The sequence below is a fragment of the Alosa pseudoharengus genome, unplaced genomic scaffold (genome assembly GCF_046254945.1).
Source record: "Alosa pseudoharengus isolate Yale_2024_CS ecotype anadromous, Long Island Sound unplaced genomic scaffold, YU_APseudo_1.1 YU_APseudo_1.1_scf_17, whole genome shotgun sequence".
Lineage (NCBI taxonomy): Eukaryota > Metazoa > Chordata > Actinopteri > Clupeiformes > Clupeidae > Alosa > Alosa pseudoharengus.
The window spans coordinates 36,509,906-36,530,701 of NW_027468640.1; the positions used below are offsets into that span (position 1 = coordinate 36,509,906).

General features: G+C 45.2%; 2 protein-coding genes across 2 annotated transcripts in view; one reads left to right on the top strand and one right to left on the bottom strand.

Moving 5' to 3' along the window:
• The window catches only part of ank2b (ankyrin 2b, neuronal), a 174,949-nt gene extending 170,791 nt beyond the window's left edge, over window positions 1-4,158 (bottom strand). The window contains exon 1 of the mRNA XM_076289428.1: window positions 3,275-4,158. Within this exon, the coding sequence (XP_076145543.1) occupies window positions 3,275-3,349 (75 nt within the window). The 5' untranslated portion in view covers window positions 3,350-4,158. The remainder of the gene's footprint in view (window positions 1-3,274) is intronic.
• Window positions 4,159-13,725: 9,567 nt separating this feature from the next.
• znf16l (zinc finger protein 16 like) lies at window positions 13,726-20,570 on the top strand. The gene is made up of 4 exons (XM_076289440.1): window positions 13,726-14,518; window positions 14,858-15,037; window positions 15,751-16,283; window positions 18,868-20,570. The coding sequence occupies exons 1-4, from the start codon at window positions 13,777-13,779 to the stop codon at window positions 19,222-19,224; spliced, it is 1,812 nt and encodes a 603-aa protein (XP_076145555.1). The 5' UTR covers window positions 13,726-13,776; the 3' UTR covers window positions 19,225-20,570.
• The last annotated feature ends 226 nt before the right edge of the window (window positions 20,571-20,796 follow it).

Below are 20,796 nucleotides of genomic sequence, written 5' to 3' on the forward strand. Positions count from 1 at the left end.
GGTCTGCAGCCCTGAGCAAAAGGCCACTCCAACCAGAAAAGCCCCGACCACAAGCACTCCACTTATGAACCATGGACAGAGAGCAACACATTTTTCTACATTTCCCCCCATTCCCCATTTTGTCTTAAATAAACAAATTCCAGCTCATCATGCTGCCAAAGGGTTGGACCACTCTCAGCGCACACACACACACACACACACACACACACACACACACACACACACACACACAGATACCACAAACCACAAAAATATACATTCTAATAAGCCACACAAATGTCATCTGTCATACGCATACAAACACACTCTACACACACACACACACACACACACACACACACACACACACACACACACACACACACACACACACACACACACACACACATACTGACTACCTCTTTCTGGCTCCAGGGCGCTTGAACCTGAATGCGAACAGACTGCAGAAGGAAGCATGACTGAGCAAAATAAAAGAGGTGGAAGAGGCACGGAGAAAGAGAGAGAGAGTGAGAGAGCAGTGTGAGAATCAGAAAGGATGAGAGGGAAAGATAGATGATGAAAAAAGAGAGAAGGAGCAAAGACAGTGAAAGAGAGGGGAGGGGAGGAAGGAGAGAAGATCTTAAATCACACTGGTGCTCTACACCATTACAGTCCTGCAGCATGGGCGGGCGGCTCATCCATTTCGGAGTCCAAAAGTGGCCGCAACTCCTCTGGTCACTCTGACCCTGTTTACACACGTTCCCATGCGCCTGATCAGCAGCCCTCTGGTCAGTCTTGTGAGGCCACACTGACACTGCAACCAACGCTATGAAGTGTGACGACGCTGCTACAGGCTGATGCTTTGGCCCTCATTGCTCAAATAACACTGCTGAGCCAATGCAGGGCTGTGATTTGAGATCTGAGATCACGTTGAATGAAAATGATTTCAGCATCAAAGCAGTTACAGGTCGTGTGCCATTTTGCTCAAAGGAGATGGGTTGTTGTCATTGTCAGGTTTGGACCGTTTGTCTCCCAAATGTTTGGGCTGTTTGGGGGAATGGTGCTGATAGTCGGCATAGTTTGCATTCCATACGCAGAGGCATGCGTTAGATGCCACATGCATTTCCACATGGCATGGTGAGTCACAGAGGCTGGTCTCTCACCACAACGCAGAGTTAGAGAGAGAGAAGGGGCTGGACTCTACCTCTCCAGTCTCTCTCTGATTCTCTAATCCTCCCTCTCTCTCTCCCTCTCATTCCCTTTCTCATTCTTTCATTCTCTCTCCTACTCCATCACTCACTGTGTTTTGTGTGTCTCCTGTCCCCGCCCCTACTCCTCCTGTGCATCACTCTCTACTCTCTCCCTCCTTCCTGCCTTCCCTCCTTCCTGCCTTCCCTTCATTGGTGTTTGCTCCTGTATCCATCACAGGAGACAGATACTTCTGCTCTATGTCATAGGGACAGATTATCATTTCTCTCTCTCTCTCTCTCTCTCTCTTTCTCTCTCTGTCTACCTACATATCTCATTCCCTTCATCATCTTCCATTACACCATAGGAAACATCACCTATCATTTCCAGAATAAGCCAATCTCCTCCTGTGGTTCTTGGTCTTCGACCCCCCCCCCCCCCCATCTCCACATACACACACACACACACACACACACCTCCCTCTCTTTCTCTCGCTGCTGGTGCCCATTTTGAGGGAGTCTGACCTTCTCCTGGCCGGAACAAGCAGCAGATGTCCTCTGCAGGGCCTGTGCTGGTGACAAACTGCCTGTTATCTTCTCTGTCCTCCCTCCGCCCATCTGACCGCCTAGCCGTCATATCCACAGCCCTCGGCCCTGTTCTTACAGCACCCAGACTCAGCCCAATAACACTATGGCACACCCCCTTGATTGATCAATGACTGACCCATTTGGTTGATATGGACAGGAAAAAAGGTTACATTATTTTTTATTGAATATTTTTTTTCATTCAGTTCTATTCATAAAAGTCTATGTGATGCTATTATTGAGGGGTTGGGGAAACAAATGACCTCTCAGCAGAACAGGTGCTTGTGTTTGTGTTTGTGTGTGTGTGTGTGTGTGTGTGTGTGTGTGTGTGTGTGTGTGTGTGTGTGTGTGCTCGCAATTTGTTCCCAATTCCTTACAAATACACAGATATGGATAGAGTGACAGAGAGAGAGAGAGAGAGAGAGAGAGAGAGAGAGGGAGGATGGCAGTGTCATATTTCTGACAGACGGCTGAAGTGTGCCGTGCCAGTGAGGGGTGTGTTTCCGCTGAGCAGCCTCTGGTGGGACAGGCCTGCATGGGGACTGGGCAGCCGCCTGGGCTTGGACACCGCACCAAATGGTAACAGACCATATCACACAAGGACTTTCATTATGCTTGAATACATTACCCCTAAACACAGCTATCAATCCACAGCTATCAATCCTTATGTCTGCATGTCCATTTCAATTAAAACCCCAAAGCAAACTACTAAGATAATGTACAATTAGACATGTTTTACAGTTATGAATTGTCCTATCTATAGTATATTCTACATGCAAAATTAATTATATAATAATTTGAATTCAATACACAATGTCAGGTCAGTAAAGCATTATGCAAAACCACAACGCCCGACCAGCCTTATTTTAAACAGAGGAGTCAATACAGTCTATACCATGGTCCAGGCGGGACGTCCAGTTACGGTGCTACACGGTGCCATGAAGCAATTCCTGCAATCAATGCCAAAGCTCTTGGGTGGGCAGTGCGCCGTGTTATGAAAGAAGTAACACTCAACAAACTGACCACTTGATTCATAATCGTGGAAGTAAAAATGACGGATTTCGCGCACCCTCTTTTCCAGAGAATTGGGGCGGATTAGCCGTAAGCAAGCCTTGGCTTTATCTACAAAAACGCACATACTATCCGTTGCTGATGTCCCATAGGGACGACAAGTCAGTGCAGATATTTTGCGATGCTTGCTTGTCTCTCACTACGCGTCCCTGTGGAGACTTGCATTTTACCTGTGGGGGCATTGGTGTGTCAGGACACAGATAACACAAAGGACTGTTAGAGGAAAACCTAAACTTTGCTTTTTGAAAACAACTGATGCTGCGTTGATGCGAAATGCACCTTAACAAATTGGTAACCAGGGAGACGCATTCACCTCTTCCAGCACGTCCCCATAAGAGTAGAACGGTGCTCAATTGATGTCACCTTCGTATTTGGCACCTGGGCTAGTAGTTTACATGGTACCCCAGTCCGTGTTGCTCAAACATGGCACAGAATCGATTGGTTTCTCTCACCTGTCGAGCTGGATCTTCATTTGTAGTTGGAGATGGGGTTCCTCCTTCGGACGATGGGTAGATGGGAGAAGCCATGTTCGTAAGTCAAGCAGTCCCGTAGCGGTTCACGCTTGTTTTGGTTTTGCTCAACATTCAGTCAGTTGTCAGCTGCAGTGACGGTGGCGAAAGTGCGACCTTGCCGGGCCAAACGCTTAATTCAGAGTGTTAAATAGCTCAGTCTTAGTATCCAAGTTCGAGAATCATCCGTCCTGTTCGTCGCTGCACCACTAGTGTCTCCCGGCTGTGAATGACTGACCTCCAAACCGATCCCGGCGTAGAAATGAGCGAATGAGTGTCTGTGGACGTCCGGCGCGCGTGAAATTGTCGCCGCTGCTGCCTGTCGCTCTTTAGTGGAAGATCGAAGGTGTCTGTGCCTGCAACTCCCCCTCACGCTGTCCCTCTCTCTATCTCCCTCTCTCCGCCCTCTCTCCTATTTCGCTCCCTCTCCCGCTCTCTGCAGTACTACTACGGTCGGTCACCAGGACGTGAGCATCAAGGTAGAGCTGTGCGCTCACACGGAGCTGTCACATGTGTGTGACTGAAACCCGAATGGCATTTGCGTGGGTAATGCGCCGACCGCCATTGCTTAACAAATCAATATTTATAATATTCTACAGAATGGATGAATAATGCCCTTGCTGCACACAAGTCGAATTGAAAGAAAAAATGTCTTTTGCTTTTGCTGTGAATGATGTGGCTGTAGGGTCAGCGTTCATATTTCAAGTGATGCCATGTCACTCCAGTTGTCAAATAAGCCTGCACCTATCGAAACCATATTCGGATTAGTTTCATGTCAACACTGACCCCTACACATATTAGTAAAATACCTAGAGAGTGCAATGGTCACATGCGTAATTATTTTGAACTTGACCCATTTCAGTCGCGCCATAGACGGAAATATCAGCCAAAAGGGTTGGATGCCTTTGAGTTGTGTGGGTCACAGATCACAGGCTATCTGGTGGGGCGAGGAGGGCACGAACAAGGCAGCCGAGTCTGCACCGCTAGCAGACGGAGAAAACAGCCGCGCCAGTGCTCCGACCAAGCGACTGTTCCAACTTCTGGAGGACATCCTATTCCTAGGCTGCGCTCCTGCTCCACTGACGTCACTGTGGAGAATTCCCAGAAGAGGGGGGCGTCTCCCTTTGCACACCCGTAGGTTATTTGCTATCGCGCAGTGTCCCCTTAATTTGAGAAGCCCCAATTCAACAGTATCACAATCAACCTAATGCATCAATCTGAATCAACGCACCAGGCAATGTGAATAAAAAGTCATGACAAGGGGACAATATCTTACAAACATGAATTATTACTTTTTTACTATTAGAAAAGAAAAACTCATCCATACGCTGAGGAAGAGGAAAGGGGGAAGGGATGAAGAGGCCTCTCTCACCCATCCCTATTAAAGAGGGGTGCAGGACGGATGCAGCAGGGGGCAGGGTGGGTCAGTGCAGGTGATAAATGATTGGTCCAGGATAGAGGAAGGTATACCGGGATCCAGACTGGGGGGTTGGGGCCCCATCACCATCTGAGACAGCCCAGCACACTCACCCAGACAAAGGGGAGGGGAGGGGGAAGTGACATCTCTCCTATTTATGGTAATTGAGATGGATGGAACTAGTCCCGCTGCACATAAAGAAAACACACTGACAAAACATTGTTTCAGTTTTTTCCCCACATCACATAGATTGATGTAGTAGATTTGCATTCATGTACCACATATGTTTGGAGTAGGTTGTTCATTGCACTGCTGCTGTGAACATGACACTGAACATCACCGTGCCAATGCTATTCAACCGTTACTCTGTGTTCATATACAGAAGTGTTTCTCAGTCCATATGTGTTGAATGAGTGATGAAGTTAGTGCTTTGGGGAACGTCACCTCCCATGAAAAATCACATTAGAATTATATCACATCATCACTGTAGCTATGGGAGCATCACCAAGGACCTGGCCCTCCCTAATGGGTGTCCCCATGGCAACCCAGGCTCAGCAAGCAAACTCTGTTTTCCTCCCAGTCATGCTGCTCCATAGGTAGTGCTTTAGGGACAGACTCCTCTATCCTCAAATCCCTACTTCTGTATTCTAAATGATACAGTGCATAGTTTTGCATTTTTATATATACAGAACCATGGACACTACATTTGCAAGTGTATTCTACTTTTTCTGTCTCTGAGATCAAAACTAACCACAATCTTTGCTCGTCATTCCCAGACCAATTCCAGGGCAAAGGGTCTAACAGCAAAATGTGAGGACAGGGAAAGTGTTCCCAAAAGCAAACTCATGTAGCTGACAGCAAACTCATCACCCTTGTTGTTGTTTTTTCTCTCATGTCAGGCTGCGTCTGCCTCATCCTGTTCCCTGAAGGGATGTTTGTGTTCCACTGGAACAATCCCACCCCTGTGTCGCCCTGTCCACACACTGTCCCATGTCTGGGGGGGACATGACGCATTGCTTTATATAGAGGAACATAGTGGACGGTGCAATTGTATATTTGAGATTTGAGGCTCAGTTTCTGTCAATCCTCTAAACACGACTTGGCATCATTCATAGATTCTTCATGATCTTGGGTGTAGACAAAATATGTTGATGCCTTTGTCACCATTTCATTAGAAGTGCAAAGTGTTGCTGACTGAACACAAACTTTTGGGGTCTACCAATTTCACAGAATTGGCTATTTTTTCTCAATTCATAAACCTGTGAATAACAGTCCCTTTCTCAACATTATCTGCATGCACATATCAGACAAGAAAACAGAGAATCAAATAAGACCATGGGCATTATGAACAAATTGTTTACCCTCTGCAGCCATGGGTGTGGGCAGGGCTGATTTGATCAGCTCGGTGCCGTGGATGAGGGCAGTGCTGCTGTAATGACATCAATCTGGCAGGGAGAGGAGATGGACGAGCCCCTGGCCTCACTGTGGGCATAGGGTACAGTCAGCTGGACACACACTGGCCCTCCCTGTTTGTCTTGTGCTGGGTCCATTTGTCCTACGGTCTGCCTATTGGTGCCCTTCTCTCTCCACATCTCCACATGTTTGCCTTCCAGTGCCCAACAGCCTAATCGCTAACATTGCCACTAAAATACTATTCCAATCACTGCCATCTCTCACTGCATCAGACATCCACATCATGCATTGCACATTACAGAATGTTGTATGTGGATCCCTCTTTCTATACTGTACATGCATGCAGATGGGTCTATACTTGGGTATGTATCTTATGTAGTGGACATGGACATCATAACACGTCTATATGCCTGGGAGCACAAGAATATGGATGCATATGTGATTTGTGTGTTTGCATGTGTGGAGCCAGGTGTATGAGCAATTGAGCATGCATCCATATACGTAAAAACGTATGTGTGTGTGTGTGTGTGTGTGTGTGATGCGGCGACGATGGCGGTGTGTGATGCAGGTTCCCAGGCTGAGAAGGCACAGTGGGCTATTTTTACTGAGCAGTGGAGTGACTCAGTTCACCTGTCACCGAGCATCACTCTGAGGATGCCTCAGTCCCTTCCACGCCAGTTCAGATACAGTGGGCCGGAGGGGTGTGTGTGTGTGTGTGTGTGTGTGTGTGTGAGGGAGAGTATTTTGCGCATGCGCATATGTGTGTGTGTGTGTATATGCCATGCATGCACTGACCCATTGTGCCTTTACTAGGCGGATCCAGCAGATCATAGGTGACAGAAATGGGCCTGATTGTGAATGTGTGTGTGTGTGTGTGTGTGTGTGTGTGTGTGTGTCTCCAGGGAGGCATCAGTGGCAGCAGCCCACAGACACACACATGCAAATGCACTTCTCACATTTCACACGGAGGCCTGGAGAAGAGACCCACCTGCCACCAAGACACCTCTGGATTACCTGTCTGAGACGTAGATACACAGCACTTCAGTTGCAACTTGATAGAAATGACAAATACTGTATGTATTACTTTATGTATGTATGCATATGCACGCATACACATACATTATACTGCATGCTGCTGAAGGAGGTGGTCATATGAGAGAGATATATTCTTGTGACAGGCGTTACACTATTAATTCCTTGCTTGGTCAAGCCGATGTGTAATTTAACCAAGACGGAATGTTCAGACTCAAAAACGCTTCCATATTTTTGCCACACCCACGCATAGAGCCAGTTGATTTTGCTGTCATATTCTCAGCATCCAAACCCCATTCTAGAAGTGACCTCAATGTTGTAATATGTGGACAAAGTATGTAGGACATCCACAAGCCTAAGATGGCGAAACAGTGGTAAGTTCAGGCATATTTAGGTTTAATACCTTCAATTAAAATGCCATGATCCAACCTTTGATGATACAGGGTCATACCCAAGAGGGGTGGAAATATATATATTTTCATTTTGGTGCGCTAGGCTATTTTTGGTTGCATGTAGTAAAATGTGGTTTTTGCTTCACTGTCACAGTAAGAGAGGTGTTCAAATTCTGACGCTTCTCACTTCCTGAACTCCGTCCCCACCACTGTTTGCAGTAATGCACCCCTCCACCCTGACGGCTGAGTAGGCAGAGGAACGCACGGTGCTGCCATGCAGAGAAACTGGGCTGAGTTGGGTGGAGTGAATCAGGTCTTCATTTAGTGCTGGGCTATGGGAGAGAGGGGGGGGGGGTGATTTATCCCAGAATGCCTTTCAGAGATGGAGCTGAGATAGTAGGACAGGGAGAGAGAGAGAGAGGAAGGGAGAGAGAAAGTACCATGAGTCAAACACCAGCTAGATCCTAGTGCAGACATCAGTGAGCTCAATTCTTCCATATAATCACTAGTTCAATGCACAGGACACTTTGCTCATTGCCTGACCAAAGTGACCATTGCCTGACCAAAGTGACCATTGCCTGTGCATTCAATTAGGGCCTTATGTCAGATAGAGGGAAGAACGAACATAGTGGCCGTGTTCCAGGAAAGCAAACAATGAACAAGAAAGACGGGCACTGTCCCCATACCTGAGGGAGCTGGACAGGACACAGCGACATCAGGGAGTGGAAAGAGTGAGTCTGCTCTGTGACGTCCATGGTGGAGCTTGTTTGAGAAAATTTTGTTCCCACAAATGGGTCTTCTTGTTCAGCAGAGGAGAAGGCATGTTGTGCTGGCAGCCCTGTCAAGTCTATGTGAGCCCGTGGCAACACTTCCCCTGTCAAGCTCCAAGATCTGAGTCATGCCGACACACAGGAACGTGCACAAACACACACACACACACACATATACAAAACACACACACACACACACACACACACACACACATACGTGCACAAATACACACACACACACACATATACAAAACACACACACATTATTAGAATACAGCTCATAAACAAGCGCATACACAGCCACATTTTGTGTTGTTTACACCCCCCCCCCCCCAACCCTATCACCCCCCTCACACACACACACACACACACACATACACACACACATACAGAGCGGAAGAGAGAGAGGAAATAAAGCCGCTTTTTAACCAGAGGGAAGACATCATGCCATTCCTGAAGCTCTAAACTATTGACAGAAAGACATGTCTGAAAGAGAGCCTGCTCTATGGCTATTGAACCCATCACCAGGATGCATAATGTCTCATTTCAAATCTGAGAACATTCATCAACATCGCATGGCATGCATGCAGTGCCTCAGTCAAACAGCTGTATTTGTAACAATATCAGTTTAAAGCTCTAGTCAAACACAACAACATTTCAGTATTGGATTGAATGGAATTGACTGAATTGCATGAACAGGCTGAATGTAATAGCTAATATATCATTGTGGATGGAGCTGGCAATTAACCAGCTTCCCTTTCTGCATCAGGTTACTGAACTACACACACACACACACACACACACACACACACACACACACACACACACACACACACACACACAATTAGAATACAGGTCAGGTCATAAACAGCATTACATGCAACATGTTTTGTTTGGCTTACTACACAAGCATAAAAAACACACAATAAAAAATACAGACACATGCTTAAACAACTAAACACACACTAACTACACACCCTACCCCACCCCACCCACCACACACACACCCACACAAACTTACACATAAAGAGGGGGCGAGAGAGAGTACTAGGAAATAAAGCCTCTTTGTATCCATTGGGAAGACATCATGTCATTCCTGAAGCTCTTAGGTATTGATAGAAAGACATGTCACACACACACACACACACACACACACACACACACACACACACACACACACACACACACACATACGCACACACACACATACACACGACACACACACACGCACACACACACACACACACACACACACACACACACAAACACACACAAAATCATAAATACATTACTTGACACATTAGAAAGTTCTCATAAACATTTAATACAAAGTTTGTAATCACTGTAAAGGAAGCTATACAGTACTTTATGGTATAGGGATAGTGTGTGCTATGCCAAAAAGGTGCGATTATCTATGACTGCCTTTAATGGTATGGAATACACTGGAAAGGCAATGGCCTGTATGTTAGACACCATTAATACTAATCATCACCTGTTCTAAATCCAGAGATATCTGTCGGAGACTGAAATGCCCCCTGCAGGGCTATACAATGCCATGTATGTTTTATGGCTCCCATACATTGGCATCATAACAGGCAGTAAATTTAGCTTGAATTAGGGCAATGTACATTGTGTGTGGTCAAGATTGTGTCAGTGTCCTTAATAAAGCCTTTTACATGATATAGTCAGCCAATCTGAAGAGTGGACAGAATAGATTAAGCATTATAAACACAATGGAACATATAGAATACTGTCTTGTTTAATAATCGTATCATTGTTAGTGCTATCTTCTATGAAGCAGTAATACAGTTTGAAATCAGAGTGACGTCAATGTGTGGATGGTATATCGGGTTATGGGTTATGCATAACATTGTTGAACTCTATGGAATGTAGAGTTTCCAGTCGGTACCTGAATAATGATTGGCACATTGGTAAGGACAGCAGTGGTCTGAGCGTGTGCCAGAGAGCACATATATACCCACTTCCTGTGTGTGTATGTGTGTGTGTATGTGTGTGTCTGTGTGTGTGTGTGTTTGTCTGTCAGCCTGAGCAAGGAACACTGTAAGTCTGTTAGTGCTAGTAACTATGTGTGTTTGTGTGTGTGTGTGTGTGTGTGTGTGTGTGTGTGTGTGTGTGTGTGTGTGTGTGTCAGTGTCAGTGACATTACAGTATGGGTGTGGGTGGGTGTTTTTCTGTATTGTTCCACAGTGGAAGAATGCCCTTGTGTCTGTCACAGGAGCAGGCCAGCCTGTCACTCTCACACAAGTCACCTTCACTCCTGAGTGCAGGAGCCAGAGACATTCACAACAGCTGCCTCCTCCTTCTCAATGAGTTTCCTTGATGGTGGGCCACTAGCTATTCTTCTGAATAATGTTGAGATATTTGGTGGACTTTGATGAGTCAAGTTAGTGTTTATTCAGAACAAAATACCTTGGGAATTCCCATTTCCATAAGCTGTCTGCCTGTCTATCTGTCTCTTTTTGCAGGAGATGCATGTAGTTCTACATGTAATTGCTTAACTTACTAGTACTTGGGGGGTTGGAACCCAAACTAAATCTAGCCTATCCCTTCTTACATCATTTTTATGGATGTTGGCCTTTCATGGACACTGCCTCGCCCAATTTCACAGAGAAAAAATACAGTGTCATTTTAGGGTAGCCCACCCTTTACACAAACAGACACACATAGACACACACACACACACACACACACACACACACACACACACACACACACACACACACACACACACACACGCAAAACTATCTCCAGTCTATCTTAAGAAGGTCTTCTGAATTTGACTCTGTTGACCATCCAATTGACCAGACAACAAAAGGTATATTATAAGACTTTGTAGGAGTAGCAATAGGTTTTAGGTGTTTGCACATAAGCCATGAACGTGTTTGTGAGTTCCAATCATGGGGGCCCATTGGCCCACAGCTGTATGAAATATTAAAGCGCTTCCTAGTTATCAGGCCGCACCGAATAGCTCCCGCTGAGCCTGAATTGGGTTACTGTGCTGAGCAGGGGGAAGATTTGTTTAGCGGAAGATTAGGAAGATGTGAAATTACCAGGAGGTCATGCGATGATTAAAAGAAACTCGGGGTCACTATGGGCATCACATCAGTGGTGCCTGGGGGGATTGAGCATTCATGTGTGACATCCTTTTTAAAGGTTAAAAAACCTATTCCTGGTGAAGTGTTTCTGTTTTAATAAACTATTGTTGCATAATCTTAATCTTAATTCGGTCGTTCATGCACCACGATTTGCAGGATCCTTTTCATGTCCTTCCTCACCACTTGATGAGATTCTCCATAAATGCAGTAAAACGGGAAAGTGCATAATGCTACATCTTCTTAAGGTGCAGTGCGTTGGACACAGCGCTGTAGAGGTATCTTTTGATGTTGTCGGAGCATGTTGAAAGCTGTGGCCCTGCATAATCACCATATGAGTCAGAAAGTCTCCACAGTGACTGCAGTCTCACAGTTAACACGCACATCCCTCCCACAGCAGCCATGTCATTCTCTCTGTCATTCTCGCTCCATTGCATCAAGCTACCCACTGACTTCTGCCTGATATGCCGACTTTCAAATTCCCCCAAAGGAAAGTTAACCAGTAAGACAGACTATGTGTGAAGTGTGGAGTCTGTCAATACCAATAAAGGAGGAACACTGAGTACAATATGGAACCAAAGTAATGATATTGGCATACATTCAGAAGTGAATGAAAAAAGAATGAATAGAAAGATAATTAGTAAGGAAATGATTGTCTTCATTAGTGAAAACAATGAATTATTGGAGTTTGTGTTGTGTGGAGTGTGCATGGAGTGTGATGCTGGTGAATGTTAATACCTCAAGACAGCACAGCATGGCCTCAGATGGGCAAAACAGACTCTAACAGTCAGTCCACTGACTGTTAAGCGCAACTCAGTCCTCTAACAAGATACTGAATTAACGAGCTAGTCCCAAAATGAATATTCATGAATGTTTATTTAATGAATGCATGCTGATACATGCATCTGGGTCTTCATATAGTGCATATACAGGCAGGCTTCTATCCTGGGCACCGCTTGTTTTATGGACGAGGCCCAGACCTTACATCACCTCTGTGGCTATTTCAGAGTGGTATGGAAGGACAGATGGCAGCCTGTCCCGTGCCCTTCGATCACCTGACAGATTCAGTGACCTATACATGGCTCACATTTATGGAGAGACCCACAGCAGGCCTACAATGAATGGAAAGTCATTCATACTGTATGTTGCTACAGGAGTAATACTATATATATATAGGGTTAATTTCTTTATCCATCTTAGATTTCGAAAAAGATTGATTCCAGGAAGCATTTAACCACTTCAAAAGCATAATTATGCTTTTCTTCTAAATTCAGACAGTAACTGTAACTTAGACTGCATTGAGGGGTCAAATATAAAGAGTAGGCCTAGAAGATTCCCTTATGATCAGATATGTTTCCACAAAGCACCCTAGTGCCTCTTTGATGTTTAGCTACACAAAAGAACGCCCAATTTAGCATTCACTCATAGGAATAGAATAATACAGGCTCGTGGTCCTAATTTATTTCGCATGCACTGAGTAATATTAACTGCTTGAATGAATGGAACTGCACGAAACAGCTTTGCAGCATTCTTTAAATAATTAATAAAAATATTGCCTAACTATCTCAGCCAGCACTGCAAGTGTAACCCCCCCCCCCCCCCCCCCCCCCCATTTTGTTTTGTTTTTGTTTACATTTTACATTATGCATTGCGGTTTGGTGTGTAATTTGTTTTTTTTTTTATGTGAAAGCAATAAAAATATATTAACAAAAAATATTGCCTAACTGCAGAGGTTGACCATAATAATGAAATGAAGTGTAGTCATAGCCTACTTTCTCACGCCCGATAAATAAAACAAAAAATGAAAAGGCTAAGTGCCTAGGCCCACAATAAACTCTGGTCTGTAAACTGACATTTCAACGCAGTATCGTAAGATATTAGGCCCTATTTTAAATGAATAGCGTACCGCCACCTTGTGGACATAAACCGAAAACCGAAAACCGAAAACCGAAAGTCTACTACCAAAACATACTGTTATTTCATTGAATGTTTTTGCAGAATTAGCCAACCGCAGATATTTTTTCCTCACATGATTTATAGGCTACTGTCGTGTAGGCCTATCGCTTTTGTCTTTCATTATTTGTAAATCTGACCATGAAAAATCCATGAGGCGGACTAACCTAATCCTAAGGACACAAATCGCTTCTTGGATGTTATGACAGAGGGCGCTACAAATAAAATGACACCGTTATTGTGGGAGTCGTCTTACACACAAACTCTACGGTACCCGAGCAAGTCATTCGTCTGTCATCACAAGTATCCAAAACAGTAGCTAGCTTGCTAGCCCAAATCGTGTGCCCTTCGTGCAATGAGTCGCAAAAGGAGCCACGGATTCCCCGAATCAAGTCCTTCGTCGACTCTGCACAACACTTTCATGGATATGACAGGGTCTGCTCCTCGAGTCGAGGAGGATTTCTCCGAATATGAGGCCGACGAAGAGTTGCTTTGCTCGGTGAGCGAGATCACCGAGCATCTTGGTAGGAACATCACAGTTGTTCTTGAGACGGCGTTGTCGGAAATCCGAAAAATGGTGAGTGTCAGGATCCGCGTTCTCAAAATGGAACTTCGAGAGAAAACAGACGAAATAGAGCTGTTGAAAGCTCGACTGGAGAGCGATGAGAGAGACGGGAGAGATGATTTCCCTGGTTCCACAGAGTGCGGTGCGACTATAAGGAAACCAGACTGCAATTCGGGCTATAAATGTGTCAACGACCCAAAGAAAGTCAAGCCGGGCGTCACGGGAGTCAAAAAAGAGAATATCAATGCGATTTGTGACTACCTAATGAAAGATAAAAATTCAAGGAATGGTGCTGAACCTGACATCGATCAGAACAATGCGCCCACGTCCGGCTGCGATAGGGAGGTTCGTCACGATTCTCAGCAGGTCTCCCTTCATCCATGGACGGACAGCGGCACTAGTAGCGGAGGCCCTGGAGATGGGGAGACCGATTCGGCATCGGAGGACATCTTTAACATGTTGCCGTCGGGCAGTAAACGGATATACGAATACGAATGGATGACAGGGGAGGACTACCCGGCCGATATCAAAAGTAATGTTTTGTTTTGTTTTCATTTCTGTCTAAATCAAGCTTTCTGCTGATGATCTTGGTCAAGGAAGGTATCATATCATAAATTACCTCACATAGTTGAGAAATACACGACGCATCCCTCCCATCAGTGAGTTCAACTTATGAGTCATTTTGATTCACAGTGATTGTATGTATGTATGTCTAATAGCCTTTGTGAAGTGACGAGAGGATGTCTCACATGAAGAGGCATCTAGTCTCTTGAGTCACGTTGTACTAACAGAATGTGTCAAGGACATGAGTCAGACAGAAGTTGGAATTCTCCAATTGAGTTTCTTACCCAAGTACTGTTGTTTTCTGCAGGTTTTGGTGATGCCAAGTATGATGGTGACCCCACATCAGAGGAGTTGAAGGAAGAGCAGGATGATGCGGCCAAGGACGCCTCCCACGCCCACACACCTGAGTTCGCGCTTGACCCGAAAGGTTCACCGACAGAGGAGGGAGAAAGTCCACTGGCTGACCACGGCGACCCCATGGACCCTAGTGAGTTGGTGCAGAATTAATACTCGTCCTGAATCCAGAGTTGAAATTATGATGCACTCTGTAATATTACAACTGTAAAGCAGGGGGTAAATGGCTGGGGATGTACAGTAAACTGTTACAAATTCACCAGTCACCATCTTTGGTAAGACACTGTGCTCATTAAAGCTGTCCCTTCTTGGCTCTTAGGAAACAAATCAAGAAACATACCATACCATACATAACACCTGATTGTGTTATCATCTGATGACATGATGGGACTCCTGAAAAGAGGAAATTTGTGAGCCATCTCTGGAAATAATTTCAGGAAAAAGTCAATCAGTCACTTTTCCAGTGTATATTGATGAGCCATTTGTACTCAAGTTGATCATTACCCAGCAGCTTCTAACATCTTACATCTGCACATAGCCCTAGTTAACCAGTGTTGGCATGCCATTGGCATAGGTTGGCATAGGTTAGCTGGCTGATTTTATATGGTCAAGTTTCACATGGTGTAGTGTCTGTCAGATCTTAAGAGTTTGTCCGTTATGGTACAGAGCAGCATGATTGATTTGTTAAAGTCTAAAGCAGCAGGACAGTGACTGTATCTTGAGTCCTTGTTGTTGTCCAATTGTGTTCTGCACCCACTGTGAACATGTGGCCCACACACTTTACAGCCGAGTTGACTAGTCCACTGTGTTTCTGCCCTGTCCTCCTCTAACTCTCCCCACACTCAGGCCAGCAGTTCACATCGGAGTCCTACATATGTTCTTTCTGCGGAACCCTCTGCCCCGACGCATTGTTCCTGGAGGAGCACTTAAAAGTGATGCACCACAATGAAACGTCCGAGTCACTACACCTCAACCCCGGCGGCAGCTCGTCCCGGGCCGATGGCGGCAGCAGCAACAGCAGTGGCGGCAGCAGCGGCGGTGACGCCGTGCGGCAGGGACTCTCCGGTCACTCCGGCGGGGTCGCTGGGGTCGGGGTCGCAGGGCTGCGCCAGGGGGGCCCTCGAGAGCGGAAGGTGGAGGGCGGCTTCGAGTGCGGTGACTGTGGCCGCCACTTCAACTACCTGGGCAACCTGCGTCAGCACCTGCGCATCCACACGGGCGAGAAGCCCTTCGTCTGCCCCGAGTGCGGGGAGCGCTTCCGGCACGCTGCCCGGCTCAAGAGCCACCGTCTGGGGCACAGCGGAGCCCAGAGCCCCTTCCCCTGCCCCCAGTGTGGAAAAGGCTTCCCAGTGCTATCCGGCCTTAAACGACACCTACGGGTAGGTTATCCCGCTTGGCTATTACAGTACTCATTCCACATAGCATAAGCATAAAAAAGCAGTGGAAAGTGTGCTGGAATGATGCCATGAAGAGAATGCTGTTTAAGGATCAAGTGTCTATGACTGTGTCCGAAACAGGGAAAACGCTGCCTTCTAAAATAGCATTTGGTGGCAGCGAGGCATCGGGACCTGTCCGAATGAAATATTTCTATAAAATGCTGCCTTCTAAGACACCTTCGTAAGACACAGCGTACATGTATTCTTCATACTGCCTTCAATGTCCAAAATTCTATTTAATTGTGAGCAGCTGTTGATGCAGTCGACTGTTGCATTATTCTGCTTTCTGGTATCCTGGCAATGGCGTTCTGTGTTGCTATCTTGCAAGGCCGTCCAAAACAAAGTTTGTAGTTGGTACCTTGATAGTATAAGTATAGTATATATACTCTTTTGATCCCATGAGGGAAATTTGGTCTCTGCATTTATCCCAATCCGTGAATTAGTGAAACATACTCCGCATACAGTGAACAACACACAGTGAGGTGAAGCACACACTAATCCCGATGCAGTGAGCTGCCTGCTACATCGGCGCTCGGGGAGCAGTGGGGGGTTAGGTGCCTTTCTCAAGGGCACCTCAGCTGTTCCTACTGGTCGGGGTTCGAACCGGCAACCCTCTGGTTACAAGTCCGAAACGCTAACCAGTAGGCCACAGCTGCCCTAAGGCCTGCTAAGGCAAGTGACTTGTTAGACAGCTGAAAGCCGCGAGGCACCAGGCATCTGCCCTCCGTTTTGGACAGGCCCTATAAGTTGACTGAGCTGTAAACTCAGCAAAGGCTGTCAAAGAGTTTTAATTACCAAAAGTCATGGGCTCTCCACTCTTACTGCTCTGTCACATTGTTCATTACTATTCTACACCTGTGCTTGTATTAAGGCATTGGAGCATGTGGAATGAATATGAATTTGAAACATCCAGTTGCACAGGCTCTCCACTGAGTGGTTAAATGAATTATCCGGAGTAAAATGCACTTTAGATCAATTTACGGATGATTGGGAGTACACACGTTGAGTTGACATCAAAATCATGTCATTCGGATGTGTTTTGAGAAAGCCGCTATAAAATGCTATTTTTATACCTCTTCTACAGTTCCAAACAACATTACACTTACGTGGTAGTGAGTAGAGGGTCCCTAAAGCCAAACCGAAGTATCCCGAGGTCTTTATGTGGTCTGATAGAGAGTCCAGAATGAATTTCATCAAACCAGTACCTTTCCGGAAATGTTGCCATCTTTGTTGCCATCTTTGCTGCCATCTTTAGGGGAAAGTCCGTAGGAGTCGATTGCCAAGTAACACGCTCTGGAAATTCACAATTTCGTCGCCGTTTAAAAAAAATAAAAAACATCCAGTCCAGTAGTCCAGTATTTCTTTTGAAATTGAAATGAAGTTGTATGGACTGGACTATGTTTTTTTTTTTTTTTAAACGGCGACGAAATTGTGATAGCTCTGTGGACACACAATATTGTTGGAAAATTGAGATGTGTGAAACACTATTTGACTCAAATGGTAATCAGAAATAATTTGTTATAAAAAAAAGACTAAACTGTTTTGACTAAAACTGACTAAGACTAAGATACCTTTAGTTTTCATTTGACTAAAACTAGACTAAAATGACGAGACTTTTAGTCGACTAAAACTTGACTAACAAAAATGATATTTGAATGACTAAATATGACAAAGACTAAAAAGGACATTTCGTCACAAGACTAAGACTAAGACTAAATTAAAAATAGGTGACAAAATTAACACTAATGTCAACTCAACGTATGTACTCCCAATCATCCGTAAATTGATCTAAAGTGCATTTTACTCCGGATAATTCCTTTAAGGTCGCCTAGGCCTGCAGCATTGTTCAGTGGCAGCAGTTAACCACAGGTGTCTTGTTTTGGGGATATTCTAGAGGGCATTACTGGGCAAATGCATTTTTTAGCACATTTCAGGATGTTTGGGGAAAATAAAAGATAAAATATTAGGATGTTTTGTAAACGTTTTAAAGACATAATTGCTTGGAATGTCCAAACGTCAATGGTGAGATGTAAGTGATGGGAAGACTGCATTTGCATAAGGCCACATTACCATAGTATCAGTTGATATTTGCTTAAACCCACTCAAAATATCTCCCTCACACCATAGCTGATAATAATGAATGTCACTTTAGGATCACATGGCTCTATGGTGGCTGAGCCATACACCTGAGGCGTTCAAATTCGTAAACATACTGTAGGCGAATATTTGCAGCAAACAGTTTTCTGTTTGCCTTGAATTTTCGGTGAACATTTGCGAACACCCGCAAACAATTTCAGGAGGTTGTTTTTGGCGAACATCCGATGGAGCTGGACGTGAGCTGGACAGGTGTTACCGTTACAATGCAATGTTTACACCAAATTTAACTGTTCAGAGAAAAACATATTCGCCACTGTTTGCCGAACTTGAACGCCCCTTTGATGATGGCCTTCAAATGCTTTTTAAGTTGGTCACTTTTCTTGGCATTGAGGACAGTAATGGTCAAACAAATGTCCCTCTTACTCCGCAGGTACACACAGGTGAGAGCCCCTATGCCTGCCCACAGTGTGGCCGCCGCTTTAAGGAGCTGGGCAACCTCTACACGCACCAGCGAATCCACAGCGGCGCCACCCCCTACTGCTGCCAGCAGTGCGGGCGCAGCTTCCGCCACCTGGGCACCTACAAGAGCCACCGATGCATGCCCACGCACCTCGGGGGGGGTGGTGGCGGCGGCGGGCCCCTGCCCGCGGGTCACGACGTGCCGCCTGGCGTGGACATGCTGTGGCCGAGCGGACCTCATGGCCTCAGGGAGGGCAGCAGCAGTCCCCCGGCCCTGGGCCAGGACGACAAGGCGGGCAAGGCTGAGCAGACCGCCGGAGAGTTCTGAGGGGCAGTTCGATGCCCAGGGTGGGTCAGATGTTTGTGACCTGGAGGACGGTTCATTTGAATCGGGTTAGAGACTTGAGAATACTGTGCCCACGAAATCCTGGGCTGATCTGAGGTTGTGTATTTTTGAGTGAGACACCAGTGCGCTTTCTCTGAGCATGCCTTTTTTTTTACACGTGGCTAACCATTTTGTTTTATTATTCTTTTTTTTATATCTGTTGGTCAGCTTTAAGGAGCTTTAATTCTGATCTGATTGTTTTGTTTTCAGCTGGCGCTGTGACATGGAGAACCCTTCATCTGTTCTAAGCGTCAGGGCCCAAGGTGTTGTGACAGGTGTAATGATGGAGACGTTTTCTAGTCACGGATGAATGTGAGTGTTGTTATGTGTGAGACATTGGGTCGATATCCCCCCTCAAGCTTTAAGATGCTGCTATCTTTGCGTTGTGGATCGTGCTTTGTGGAGAAGCCCCCCCAACTGTGTGATCATTTGTTTTCACAGGAAATGGTCAACGTACAACCACAAACATTTTCTTGTTCTTATTCTATGCACGTATGTTTTCTGTTTGACTTACAACTTGTTACACCCAAAATGGCCGCTCGGACAGGTCCTCTACATTTTCACACTAGATTCAGGTCTCCTGGCTCCATCACTAACGCAAGTGGCCTTGTTAGGAGAGCTGAGAGAAAGAGATTGAAACAGAGACTGCTGCCACCTTGTGACCACAAGTTGGTACTGCATCATTTTGAGCTCTTGGTGGCTCAGTGAAGTTGGTCTATACTAATGTTGGACTCAGTTAACCCATTTGTTGTGTTTCTATGCTTCCTGGTAAGCGGTTATATGTTGATATTATTATATTCAATTTTTTAGTGTTTTTAATAAGTCATTACTGTCTTACAGTGACGTGTTTTTACTGAAAATGTAGAATTATGAATATAATCTGAGACATTTTCTCTAGAAGTATATGAGTGAATGGACTCCTTCCAGATACAAAAAAATCTTCTAATGTCGACTTGGACTTCACCATACTAACAAAGTACAAATAAACACAAACCTCCCGTTTTATCTTTCTTCAAGGACAGTTTTGCTGAGATCACTTTGTCCAAGGCGAAAACCCCAACAGAATAGTCCAGAATATTGTGTGTGTATAACTGAATATCTGCAGCACAGCAGTTGTTTGGTGTCACAGTTGTAAGATTCAATGCAATTCTGTTATATTTATTGATATAATGTACTATGTACCACAATGTACTATGTACTATGATGTATTTCATTGGTTGATGTGGATCTGATAATTATTGCCAAAATAACCAACACCCTAATAAATCTTCATATGTAGTACTGAATTATATAAATCTGTATCCTGAAACAATTCTGTTATCCACTTTCACGTACAGAAACTCACTCAAAATCCTTGTTGTTTTCAGGACATACGTTTTGCCAAAGACTCTTTTAGCATGTTCTGAGTTGTATTACCGATGGATTGGTGTTTGGATAGCTTCTGTCACATGGCTAGCACTGGCTGGCGGGGCTTCAGTGATGTCACTTCCTGTGGTCTAATTAGGTAAAAAGCAC

Bases quoted from the DNA above. Each gene is read 5' to 3' on its own strand.
- znf16l (XM_076289440.1), top strand. From the start codon at position 13,777: ATGAGTCGCAAAAGGAGCCACGGATTCCCCGAATCAAGTCCTTCGTCG. The intron at 15,038-15,750 runs GTGAGTTGGTGC...CCCCACACTCAG, and splicing joins CGGCGACCCCATGGACCCTA to GCCAGCAGTTCACATCGGAG. The intron at 16,284-18,867 runs GTAGGTTATCCC...CTTACTCCGCAG, and splicing joins GCCTTAAACGACACCTACGG to GTACACACAGGTGAGAGCCC.